Source organism: Haliaeetus albicilla, chromosome 17 (genome assembly GCF_947461875.1).
Source record: "Haliaeetus albicilla chromosome 17, bHalAlb1.1, whole genome shotgun sequence".
Lineage (NCBI taxonomy): Eukaryota > Metazoa > Chordata > Aves > Accipitriformes > Accipitridae > Haliaeetus > Haliaeetus albicilla.
The window spans coordinates 1,514,797-1,528,347 of NC_091499.1; the positions used below are offsets into that span (position 1 = coordinate 1,514,797).

Consider the following 13,551-nt stretch of genomic DNA (forward strand, 5'->3'; position numbering starts at 1 on the left):
AGCCTATAGGAAATGCAGGGTAATTGTAATTGAAACTGCTACCCTCTCTTCATCAAGTGGGTTGATTTCTTCAAATTTCCTCTAAAATATATGATTTAATACACATCTTGCTGCAGCCTCCTGAGAATACTGCTCAGTATTTACACTTTGGCAATAAGCATCGTGAGAGTGGACCAAGTAAGCACTGTGAATTTCAGGCCATATGAGCCATTAAAACTATGTTCTTTAACTGATCTTCCTCTCCCTGGGTTTACTCTTGTTCTAACTTAGTTTTCCAACTACTGAACACTTGTTAGTGCAGCTCTGACTTCTAAAGCTTAACCATAATGTACCACAAATCTGTGCTGACAGTCATTGCATCCTTGGTGGTTTGAGCCGCTGCTCGAAGCAGGACACATCACGTTGCTCTTTAAGAACAGTTACATCCTCATCTGCACGTATGCTCTCATCTCTCATTTACATAGTTCATAAAGAACCACAAGGATTTTTAGTGTTTGCTAGGCAAGTTAGTGCTTGATTATTGTCAGTTTATGTTTAAGTACCCTTAACATTCGTGGTCAGAGTACTCTTCCTCACTATTGTGGCTCTACCCCTACTGCCCCATTTACTCACTTCACCTGACTTGTACTCATGCAATCCATACTGTTGTACTGTATTTACCAGTTCCTATTATTTGGTAAAGCCCTATTTGTTCTCACTCTTCGTTATTCTCCTCTGGTTTTTTGCCTCATAAATCTCGTCTGTCTTTTTCTCACACTTTTTTCCTTCTTTCTTGCACATTCATTAGTCTCCATCATTTAACTTCCCTTTGTTCTCTCCCGGTCCCTTGGGCTGTTCATTGCTCTCTGTCTCTTTTTCTTTTGGCTCCAATAACCACCATCAATCCAGAGATGAGATATTCAATCTTGATAAGCAGCTGTTTTTTAGCAATTTGCCATCCACTAAAAGTGCAAACTGCACTTTGAAAAATCTCATGGTAATTCATTATTCTGCCAGAGTAAGGTGAAATGCAGGGCAAAGAGTTTGGTCAGGACTCATAATCCCTATTCATAAAAAGAAAGCTTTTAAATAAAACAGAACGGAACCCTCTAATGTGTTTACCAGGTGGAAGAATTACTAAAAGGATGACAATCTACAAGAAATACAATTTTCTGTTTCTCAGATGTAAGTTATTTGTACTGGTAATAGTGGCCATCACAAGAAGATCCAAGTCTATTCTGAAACCAGAACACAGAAGTGTTTACCTGATTAATTACCTGCTTTATGTATAGCATATGTCCTGGTGATCAGTGCCCTGAATCCAGATGGCATTACTTTTGAAAACCTCACTTGAAATGAGAATTCAAAGTTGAAAAGTTCATATAAAGAGCCCTGAAAGGCTGTTGCAGAAGAGGCAATAGAGCAAGCACATTCTTACATGGAATAAAGAATTTAACAATGACTTTCCAGAAACTATATTCTCTTTGATTTAAGCCTACCAATTGCAAGTGCTTTCTGAAATGGGATTTTAAAACTGTATCCATCTATAGCGTAAGGACTGCAAATCAGGTCAAATGCAGTTCAGCCTGTCAGTTTTCTGCTTGAAACTCGCTCTGTAGGCACAACAAGGGAGGCTGGACCTTGGCAGGCAGTTTGAAAAGGCAGCTCTTTAACAGTAACTAGAGTTCTCCAAGAGATGTACAGAGAGCTTCTTGAAGGAAAAACATAAGCTCGTACAATCCTAACTTGAATCTACGTGCTGCGGAATAGACGGTGCAGACTGTACTACATCTCCTTGCACACAGAGATGGTTCAGACACTTAACAGGAACAGCCCCTGAACTTGGAGCACTGGTCTATCCACAGGGTTGACTATTCATTTGTGCAATCTCTCAGAGAAGAAAACAGACAGAGAAAGGACTCCTAAACACGAGGGTAAGGAATGCAAAACGGGCAGACTGAGGACTTTGAGGGTGACATGTTGGAAGAAAGCCAGGGAGACTAGACACTTGAAGATTATTACAGTGATGTTTGCATCTTTTATTATCATTCTCGGTGCATCCCTACCCAACAGCCGGTGAAGTCAGCAGGAACCTCTCCATTAGTATCAATGGAAATTGGATAAGGTCCCAGATGCTTCCTACTTCTGAGGTGTACGCAGAAGTGTACTGCTCAGCTCTTAAGTGTACTTCTCAATATACATCTTTATGGTGAGCTTGGGACTGAACTAAGCACTGCAACGCTGCTCTGCAATGCTTCCTGTCCCCTCGCTATCTGACAATGCCGTGCTGCCCATGAATTTGGCTGAATGATTTGAAAAAATTGAAGGAACAAATGGTGTCAAAAATAAGAGGAGTCAGAAAACAATATCTAATCATTCATAGCTTTAAATTACTTGATTTTTCTAACAGAAAGGAGCATCGCTTCCTTAAATAAAATCCACTTTGCACTTTGTGTCTCTGTGTCACATTTGATTGATATATTACAAAATACTGTGTTTTTCTGCCTAGGCATTATCGCGTAACTGTACGTACGGTGTACTATCCATTTGACATACCTTGTTCACAATAGGTGCCGGTTGTTCCAAGAGGACAGTGACACGTGTAGCCCTCAGGCAGCGGCACACAGGTACCGCCTTGCTTACACAGATGGGGAGGGTCGTGCTCAGGTTCACATACTGACACTGTTTCGGTGCAGAATGCACCCTTCCATCCAGTGGGGCAGTCACAACTATGGTGGGTAAGTGAAAGGAAAGAATGCAACGTTATTACCAAAAGAAATCAACGTGTCAGTAGCAATGTAATCAAGACTTTCAAGTTCGGATACCTATATTTAGTCATCTGATCCAAAAGGGTTAAGAGAAAAGCGTAGTAATGAAGTTTTTCCTTTAACTTTTTGATATGTTTATTTTACTGTAAAAGAAAAATGGACTTCATAGGAAACATTTTATTTTGAACCTTAGCATTACAATATTAGCATCCATAAGAAAAAAAAGCAGCTTGTGGCTTTTTTGTGTTTTGCTCTACAAATAACTCAAAAAGGCCTTGGCTTCATAAACTAGGAGGAGTCAAAGTGGACATTAAAAGGGAAAGGAAAGCAGTGAAGATCAGCCATAAAAATAAAACCAGATGTCAAGATAAGGGAACTGCTAACAATTCCAAATTTTAGCTAGTAACAGGAGTCTATCAGCAACTGCCTTTCACTTAGCCATTATTCATTTGCTAAATTCTTATAATTGGCACATCAGAGGTAGGTTTGGTGAAGCACTTGGTGGAAAAGAGGATAGTGGATTTGACCATGAAAGAGGTGACAATCTGAGTGTTATGTATCTATGATGGTAAATCTATGCCACAAGCAAATTTTCTAAACTGCCTGCATCACTGGCCTTGTTAGTGACCACTACTCTTTATGCCTTTCTTTCATCCAGGCCAGGAGAATATAACAAAAAAATTTCACAATAACCTGTAAATTTAAAATCAGTATGAATTCTATAGAAATTGTGAAATACAGAATACACTTGGCATGGATGTTAACTAAAGAGTTTCAAAACTGTTAAAATGAAATATGTTAGACCTATTTGTATTTTAGAATTTAGTGGCACTTTATGATAAAAAAATTGTTCCCCTGAATAAATGCACTTATTGATTTTTCCCTGGAAGTTTTCTCTCTCAAGGCTAAGAATGAAACCTCGTACATTTTGATTGATTCTTAGCCCATGTCTTTTTGTGTATGTGCAAAATCCTGAATTTTTCTTCAAACTCACTGAGCTACACTTTCCCCATTAATCAGCCCAGTGTTTCTGGGCAAAACATCATGAGGAGTCTGTGAAGCTCTGCTGTTTCACCAAACCTTCAGATCAGACAACAGCATGTAAACAAAGCACAGCCAACAAGCCCTTCAGAGTGATAAACAGCTATTTGGAATGAAGGGGAAAAGAGGACAGGACCTTGCAAAAGCAAAAGCACCTCAATTCATCAAAGTCAGCATCAGAATGCTTTCCATCTCAGCTATAAATGTTATGCTTTGATGCATGAAAGCTACTGAGAAGGGGAAGTGATTTAACTCCCTGAGTGCAAACAGAAACGGCCGTTATTGGGCTGTGACGCAGGGGGTTTGGAGCTGAAGCTGCTGCTGTTGGGCAGCACACACAAAGGTTCTTCCCCTTTCCCTTGCTTGTGTCTGCCTATGTCTGTTTAAGTTTCTTTTCAGTCTTGTCTTTTAGGACCTAATAAAAGTTACGTTTTTAAATGAGTTGAAAATGATTTGCACAGAGCTGAACATGTTTGCTGTGGCCTACAGTGGCAAAGGTCTACGAACAAATGCAACCTTCTACTTAACACTCCTGAGCAAGTTGGACTGGGGTTGAGAAGTTTAGATCCAAAATTGCCTAATCTTTAGAGAGATAAGGGAAGGGGCAGCATTTCAAATCCTTTCCATCATGTGGCATGCCATGCTGGTCTAATTTTCTCTGTATTTTCTTGGTTGCAGTTGCTTGTTGTTTTTCCAGACCAGGAGAACCCAATGGCTTGCAGCATCACTAATGCCTTGACTCTCAGGGATTTAAAGACCCATTTAGAATCACAGAATACCTCAAGTTGGAAGGGACCCATAAGGATCGTTGAGTGCAACTCCCTGCTCCTCGCAGGACTACCGAAAAGTAAATCATCCAGACGCTCATTGCATTTCTTTAGATGTAAGGGGTGAGATTCATTCTGAGACCAAGGCACCTGATTTTGTGTTATGTTAGGAGCCCAGATGGCCTCCAGTTGCCTTCCTAGAGGTACGCAAGAGAGGCAGCTTGAGACCAGGGAGACAAGAATCTGACAGAGACCACTGAACGCTCAAGTTCAGGCGATGGGATCCTTGAGTAGGTGCCTGAGCTCATATGCTAATCAATGGCGATCCAGCTGAACCAGGCAGGGGAACCGGAGCACTACCCATCCCACAAACCAACACATGCATGACTAACGATGAGGTGCTGCATTCAGTTGCCGCAACACAGGCGTTCAGTGCCATCTGGCATGTCATATCTGAGAGATCTGTGTGAAACCAGCAGGTGAGACAGAAGAACTGCAGAAGACTTGCGCTCTTCTGGACGCCCTACGAAGACCAGAAAAGGTATGCCTTTCCCCCAGCCAACTATAAAAGACTGTCCTTGCATTAAAGACTGGTTCCATCCTTGCACTGAAAATTGGTTCTAATCGAATCTAACCTAATAATGGAACTACAGCAGCTCATTTTATGAGGCATCCCTCTACCATATAGGGGTATGATTTAATTTCCTAAACCTAAGTAGCTAGTGCTATTTGAAAGCTATAGAGTACTGAGAAATCCACATGAGGCTTGGAGATATGACAGAAGACTTATGCAAGTCCTAAGCTCTTCTGAAGCAGCAGCTGAAGGCCAAATGGTCTACCCAGGGGTATCTGAAGTGACACTACATGCTTACATTTAGCAAACTGAATCCTGCTCATTATGTCTGACGTTCTGTTCAAAGTGCACACAACACATACTTCTTCTCTTACTTCAGCGGCAAGCAGTAGCCATAACACATCACAGATGTAATTTTCTATTTTGTATGATTCTATGCCATAAATAAAATAATGGAGGATATTATTGTCCCTTGAACATGAAATTCTTCATTTTATCATTCAAATATTTACTCTTTATTTTGTTAAAACATAGCAGTTGTGCTCTGTTGCTGGCCAAAATGTAAAGTTTAATGCTGTATATTTCTGCTTCTATTTAAATCAAAACATCATCCCTATAGCAACTGAATCTACAGCTTAACAGCATTGCACACTTTCTGGCAGGGTTGTGAAAGCAAGATATAAAAATAGCTCAAAAAAGCAACAAACACCTCTGGAGATATCGCATTTCAGGAGAAAAAAATATTTGAACACAAATCCGGTTCCCTTAACGACTCTGCTCTTCAAAGGAACACAGATGATTTGAAAACAGAAAGAAGTTCCCTCTGAGAAAATGTGAGACAGTATTGACAGCTACTATACATTGACAAAAATTATATGCATGCTACATCCACACCTCTTTGGCAATGTTCCACTTTTTTATGAGAGGAAAAGTGGCCATTACTGGTGCATGGATGCATATATACATAATCTGTGAAGACCTAGCTGTCCTGAAATATGAGGAGAGGTATATAATTCAGTAGTAGGTCAATACAAATTAAAACCAAACAAGTAAACAAAACACAGAAGAAACAAATTACAGGTGCCCCCCACCCCCAGTTTTAGAACAATCCCTAAACAAATCTGGAATACAAATTATGAAATTATAATGATGAAAAAGAACCTTGCCTGTAATATCAAGCTTCCCAATGTAGCTATGTCACCAGCTGCCACTCTAGCCTGCCACTTGCTTTCCAGATGTTCTCTAGATCTTGCTGGTGGTGGCTCTGTGTACTTTATAGACATAAGGATGACTTAGCACGGCTGGGGAAGTTGCTGAAGCAAGGACTTAGGGTAGTGTAGGTAGGCAGAGGGGAGTGGCATGCTTCAGCCCACATTTCTGATTTTTTTTTTTCTTGCAGTTTTGGTTTTCTATCTCTAATATGGTCATAAGTGAAAAGAGTGTCATTCTCCTTTCTTATTCCTCAGAAAGATCAAACACTCTGAATGTCAAGGGCTTAACAGTTCTGGAAGGATCCTGCAAAGTCCAATAGTTGGGACATACTGTAGTGTAATACGTGGAAAGCAGTCCCAAATTATATCTTTCAAAGCATTTCCTTCATTGCTCTATCTAAGAAAATATACATATGCTCGCAAGCGGAATGGGGAGGGAACGGCATGCTGCATCTCAGGGGTGAATTTTCCAAATTTAGTACAGCCTTACTAGCTTTAGAAGCACTAGTTTTGTACAGGTTTTCTTACCAATGAAGATTTGTCTCAGGGGCAGCAAAACCAATTACCATATAATTCTCTCTCCAACACACAGTTAGTAGATTGTTTTTAGCTTGACAGATATGCAAACTCTTTTTCTTTGTAGCACACAGAAGGACAGGTCTTTGTTGTTTTGAAGAAGAATCATACACAGAGGCTCCACAGTGCAAAGCCGTTTTTTTCTTCTTATCTGTCTTGCTGTCTGCAGTGTTTTCAGTCATTGTCTTCAGATGTTTTAAATCAGCACTTTTCTCTTTTTTAAAAAATTATGCAAATATGTGTAAATAAATGAGCACATGTAGAAGCACAGGAGAGGAAGCAAGTATAATTAATCTTGGCAGATACTTTTAAAATCAAAAGTGCTCCTCGGCAAAGGTTTTACAGCTGAGTTACAAAGTGTTTGGAAACAAGATTTATTATAATGGAAGTGTTGACACACCACAGCAATTTGGAACTGCAAATGTACTTCCTTCTCATACGCCTTACAGTCTGCACAGTAAGATCCATCTACACCTAGCGATAAGGCATGAAAGACGATAGACTCGTCTTCTGGGCCCGCTGTCCTTGCCACCACTTACTATCCCATAGATCAGCCAGCTGAACTGCTTATGTGATGAACTGACCTAGTTCAAACAATTTTAACATGAGATCCTTACTAACACACCTTGTTTTGTTTGAAATGGATTAAGAAGGTTTTACATCTGGAATGGCAATGGTGAATGAACACTTGAGGATGGCATGAAGAGTGACCAGGGAAGGTGCATTTGAGAGTCAGGAAAGTATCCACAAAAATCACAACTGGAGGCACAGATAACTGTGTGTATTAGGGAGAGACTGAGCAGGAGAGAAGGATGCATGGGTGCTAGGTAAGGGAGCTCCTAAGGATTTAAACTGCCTCAGAACTTTGTGATGTTGGGCAGTTAGTGGATTACTCCAGAAAGGGGTTCTTGGATGAAAATACTAATTTCCAGGAAACAGAAGTCACCTACTTTTGCCCCATCAGCCATGGTCAGACATTAAGACAGTCAAGCTCTCCTCTTTGCTATTTCTTCTCTGCTAGCTAGGCTGCTCACTTAGTTTTTTTAAAAAATGTCTTTCTTACGCATCTAGTTCTTCCCATGGATTTTGTATTAAGTCTGGATGCCAGTGACTTCAGTGGAGCAGAACCAGTCCACGGAATTTCTTTAAAAATTTCCCCAGGAAGTGCCCTAACCATAATTTTAATATTTTAGTTCTGATTTTATTAATATAAGATCAAAATTCTCTGTGTAACTGAATGAACCCTTCAGCAGTTTTCTTTCTTTCTTTCTAATAAGATGATAGGCTCCTGGAGACTTCTGTTATCACGCCACTAAATTACCACAGTTGCTAGTCTAGAGATCAGTCTATGCCGTAGTCTACAACAGAAGAAAATACTTACTAAACAGTAGAGCCGCTGTCTATGCACTTCCCACCATTTCTGCATTTTATTAAACTGCATGGGGATTCTTTACATTGTCCAACACTGCGACCAGAATTGGGGTGACCTTCTGGAATCCCTGGTGCTTTAAACTCTTCATTCATGCTGGTGCGAACTTGAACATCAAAAATGCAACCTCAAAAGTAGAAAGAAAAAATAAATGAAGTTTAAAACAGATACAGGAAGTCAAAACAAACCGAACAACAGGACGGTGTCAAGCCTCAATGAATGGGTTGCACCAGAATGTCTTCAGTGGATGGGCAACCATACCATCTACGTGAGCTAAAGGTATGCTGGCTACTTTCTGTCCAGGCCAATGAGTGGATGATTGTAAGTTCCTTCATTTAATGACAGGTAAAACAACAGAATTCATTTCTGAAGGAATAGACAGAATGCAAAGTCAGTGAGTAAGGAGTGACTAGGTGCAATTTTGTGTTTACACACACATGCTGTTCACAAATGCATCTACATCAGATAAAAGCAGTCAAAAAAAACCCCTCTAGAAAAAAAGAACAGATGCCAAGAAGTCTGTTTAGTGTAAAGTATGTAAGAATCCAGAAAACACTGGCTAATAAAATGCAGGCAGGGAACGTGGACTTGAATTTCCTTAGGCTGAAAAGGACTCCTTCAAGGAAAGACCCAGATTCTCCCCTTCTTAAGTGAAAGCTTCGGTCTGTGGTACATACAGATCATGTCGCACATGACCACATTTTAAAGTAGGAGTATGCTGCTCCTTTAGGCCCTTAATCTCAGAAAATAATTCAAAAGTTTAATGTATACTAGTAAGGTAAACACACCCAGGGCCTGTTAGTTGGTCCTGCGGGCAAGTGACCTGCTGTAGTCACAATTATATCATCAAACATTTATTACTTTCCGGAACACTATCGCTGCATCCAGACTACTGATGGGAAATGGTCTCTAGATTATGTTAAGTCCCTAAATATACCGAAGAATTATTTGGAAAAACCACAGACCAAATATTTGTCAGGGAGCAGTAAGAATTTATTTGTAGAGATGACTGAGTGTCAGTGCCTGGATCTATGCCCTGACATTCTTTTAATTTGCTAATATGTTGGTATCCCAAGTGAAAAGAGGAGCCAAAGCTTCAGAGTGAAGCAGAGAAGCTCCCTACTTGCTACCTCCAGGCAGCTCCTGCTTAGCCTGTGGGCTTTCTGGGATCGCCCCTTCGGAAAGTCTTTGCTCTTCCTAGTGACTGCACAGGATGGTAAGCCTTACAGGTCTAACTTACTCATCAGTATTTTCAAGTCACGTTTCCAGATCCACATGCTAATTTATGTACTACAAAGCTGAAGATTATGCTGTGCATTATATCTTTTTGGATCAAACCCTAAATAACTTTTCAAAATATATCTGAATATCCAAGTGATTTAGAGTCACATTTAACGGTAGCCTTAAGCGCTTTTGAAATGTCATCCAGATCTATACATAAATATATACAATTTTAAACTAAAAATCAGGTTTTAAACCACTTTAGTTAAACCAGTACAGTAATGTATTTGGAAATGTTCATACCTTTCTAAACCTGATTTATACAATTTAGCCAAGATATGGTGAATTCCCACAGTGCTTGAAATCATGAGAATAGTAGGTATTCAGCAGTGCACGCCAGAGGCTCACTGCTTAACATTGAAAGCAGGGAAAGGATATGATATGGAGATTGAAAGCAATCATCACACTATTTGTTTAAAAAAACACTTAATATGAGTTTTTGCATGATGCACTGGAATCACATAAGACGATGACTTGCAACTAAAAGACACAATGAATGTCCAATTGTGAATTTTTTTTATAATCATGTAATTTGTTTTGAACAAAGTATAAGTAATATTTATAGCAAGATAGCTATTTTAACCACAGTTAGACCAATGTTAGTAAAAGCAGTTTTCTTAAACAGGCTTTTTCCATATTACACACACTTTGTAGTTCTGCTTATATTGACACATAACTGGTAATTCAAAACCTCATATTAAGCAATTTAAAAATAACCTAGTTTGATGATTATTTAGAGTCTTCATATTATTGCTTCTTTGCTTTTAACAGTGTTGGTTTTAGGCCACCGTATGCTTGGTAAATCCTAACTAATGTTTCATCTGTTCATCAGTAGCAGATAAAGCATGTTCTGTTCTCCTGAGTCTTGCTGGAGTGCTAAGAAAAAGCAGCCCGCAGCTCTGTGTAAACAACGGAAAGCACAGTGAGTGCCCAAGAACTGGGAAGGTCATCATGGAAAATAAAGTAGCATTTCTGTTGATGACTAGTTTAACTGTACCAGCAGAACCTCTAGGCTAGAAACAGTTCTTGAGCACTTGTAAACAAAGCACATAGTAGGTACCTGAGTATTTTGGCCCAGCTTTATGAGTTCAACTGAATTTTTCATTTAATTTTCGTATTTCTTCTAATTCTTAGTCAGTGGGGTGCAGATGAAGGACTCAGAGCAGCAATTTGAGCCTGTCATAGCAAGCACTATACAACCTTCTGCAGAGGGATCAGCTAATGAATGTGCTTTCTTTCTGACCTGAATTCCCTCTGCTCTGCCAGTTCTGGGCCTCTTTTAATGAGAGACTGCCAACTATTCTGAATAGGGGAGAGGTTTTCTGACACAGCCAAGTTTGCAAGAGGAGCTCAAAAGAAGTTTCTGAATTTGTGAGTTAAACTTGGTTTGATCCTGAAGATCAGAGTTTGATGCAGTAGGCTGAAAAATGTCTTCAGCTTCTCACAGGGGCTGAAGGAAGTTTTCTGAATCGCTCAAGGCACCATCAAACATTCCTCAGACTATCAGAAGAATCTGTAGGTGCTGATCCCCAAGTTTCCTAAACTTAAAATTCCCACTCTTTTGATTATTAAATTACAGTTTATTACAGACATTTATTTTCAGTTTCCTCCTCCCCCGTGGAAACTACTTGAACAACAACCGCTGAAGGCAGGTAAGGATGGACATGGTCTGGGACAGCAGCTGCACAGAGTAAAAATCCCGACACTAGGGACAGTTAGTCTGCAGCAGCAAGGCTGACCTCAATGTTTCTTGATCCAACAGCGATTGCTTACAAAAGGAGAGGTACACTCTGGTATTAGAAGCAAAATGGTTTGAATAAATCATGTCTTTAAAAGCAGCCAACAGCATCTTTCCAAAAGTCTGAGTGGTTTAATCAACTGTGTGCTACATAAACTTATCTTGACTGTCACTTCCAGAGTTTTTCTGTGGGCTCCCTATACCTGCAGATTGGCTGAAGTAAAATGGTTCAATATTTTCCTTTCTGTTAGTGGTCTTATGGTTCCCACTCTGGAGAAGGGCTATGGAGGTGTATTTCTGATCCTGAGGATCCTGAGAGCTGAAACGGGAGATTTCTGAGCTAGAAGAACAAATGAGATGCTGACTACATAAGAAATGTCGTAGGACATCGGTCACAGGGAAGCGTAGCTTCCTTGAAAGTCAATATGCTCTGGAGAACAGAGACAAGCTGCTGCTGGGAACTGGAGCACGGAATGAATTAGCAAATATAGTAGACTTAATACTGTGAATGATAGGGACAAAGAGAAAACTGTTTATGAGCTACATGTTTGACAAAATTTTGAGATAAAGACTTCTTTTTAAACAGTAAGAAAAATCAATAAATAGCATGGCAACTAACAGTACATGAACTTTGAAATATTTTTTATTTTTTGGAAGAATATTCATCCTGCTTTTGTAGAAATTTGGCCATCCCAATACAGTCGCAACACGAGGAACCTTTAAAACTGGAAAAGTTTTGTGGTTAAAGTGAAGCACCAGAGATTCCTGTTGGTCACCCCTAACATTAACATGTCTATAAAAAAGCCAGAAGTACTTCACAAATATTGACACTATTAAAATACTTGCATAGACATTATGTTTTATGATATGTCAACTTGCAAGCTGTTAAGAAGCTATGAAAAGTATAACTATTCAATCCATACTTCCTGAAAAGACGGAGACAGATGAAATGTTAATTTGTATGACTTTCTGAGTGAAAAGTTGATTATAGGTAAGAAATTGATTTCAAGGAAGTTTCTATGTAAGAAGAAAAAGTAAGGTGATGGCTGGAAAAGAGGCAGTTATGTGGTCTTAGTGGAAATGGAGTGTAATAGTGTATGAAAGTGAATCTTACTGCTATGCTTGTTTTTCCTAATGTGCCCCCAATTTATAATTGAGAACTCAAACTCTGCTATGGCAAAATGTTTTCTTTTCATTTGAAAGGCTTTCCAGTACTTAAAATAAATTGAAGTTTACCTCAAAAATATCGAGCACATTATTTCTATGGAAGTAAGGAATGCAAATAAAGAAGTGTTATGACCAAATCCTTTGCTTCATTGTTGATCTGGTAAGAGTTGAATTAAGATTTCTACAGAGCTTCAAATATCAGTTTCAAGGTAGGAATTATTATCTGTTAGATGAATAGCTGAAATATTCCTAACTGGAATTACTTAGGTCCTGTCAAGAGACCTAGACCATGATGTCAGGAAAAAAAATCAGATTTTATGATGTCCTGTCAGAAAGAAGCTTTCAGCATGAAAACTATTACGCAAACCAATGCTGGCAGTGACAGAGCTAGCTGGGAGAAGAATTGAAACTACTTTACCACAGAGAAAGAAAGTCCTTTTGGAGCGATGCTGTAGAACACGGACAGAAAAGAAGAAATCATATCATGGCAAACTTCCATTTTTATCAGAAAAAGTATTAAAAATATTTAGCAAAGCCTCTCTCTGAGTTGTGTTTCTTAGTTATTGTAGTAAAATAATGAAAAAGCCACAGGAATCTCAGCCAAGGACATCCTAGTTTGTTTCCGTATAAGACAGAGATTTTAGATCTTTATTTCATAAGAAACTGAAATAATTTAACGCATGTTTTAAAAGGAATTGAAAACAGTATAATCTTTACCTTGAAAGCCATTCTTAAATCTGGATCCCTTTGGTAGGAGTTCTGGAGTATACTCGCGATAGCCTCCTAAATAAAACTGACTGAAGACATTGAGTCCAACCAGTCTCCCAGGAGAAGTGACGGTTTTATTCTTCTGATCATCCACCTTTGAGTAAAACATTTATATTTGTTACAACAAAGGAATTTGCCTTATTTAGGAACTCTTAACGAAGGCAGTCCTCCAAACTTAACAGGGAAACACAAAAGTAATTTTTAAACTTCCCATATAAAATGTGAAAAAAAGGAACACTTTTATCTAAAAGC

General features: G+C 39.1%; 1 protein-coding gene across 1 annotated transcript in view; it reads right to left on the bottom strand.

Moving 5' to 3' along the window:
* Positions 1-13,551, bottom strand: part of EYS (eyes shut homolog) — a 938,397-nt gene that overhangs the window by 22,364 nt on the left and 902,482 nt on the right. The window contains exons 45-47 of the mRNA XM_069804576.1: positions 13,249-13,393; positions 8,298-8,472; positions 2,536-2,708 (exon numbers count right to left, since the gene is read on the bottom strand). Coding sequence (XP_069660677.1) covers positions 2,536-2,708; positions 8,298-8,472; positions 13,249-13,393 — 493 coding nt within the window. The remainder of the gene's footprint in view (positions 1-2,535; positions 2,709-8,297; positions 8,473-13,248; positions 13,394-13,551) is intronic.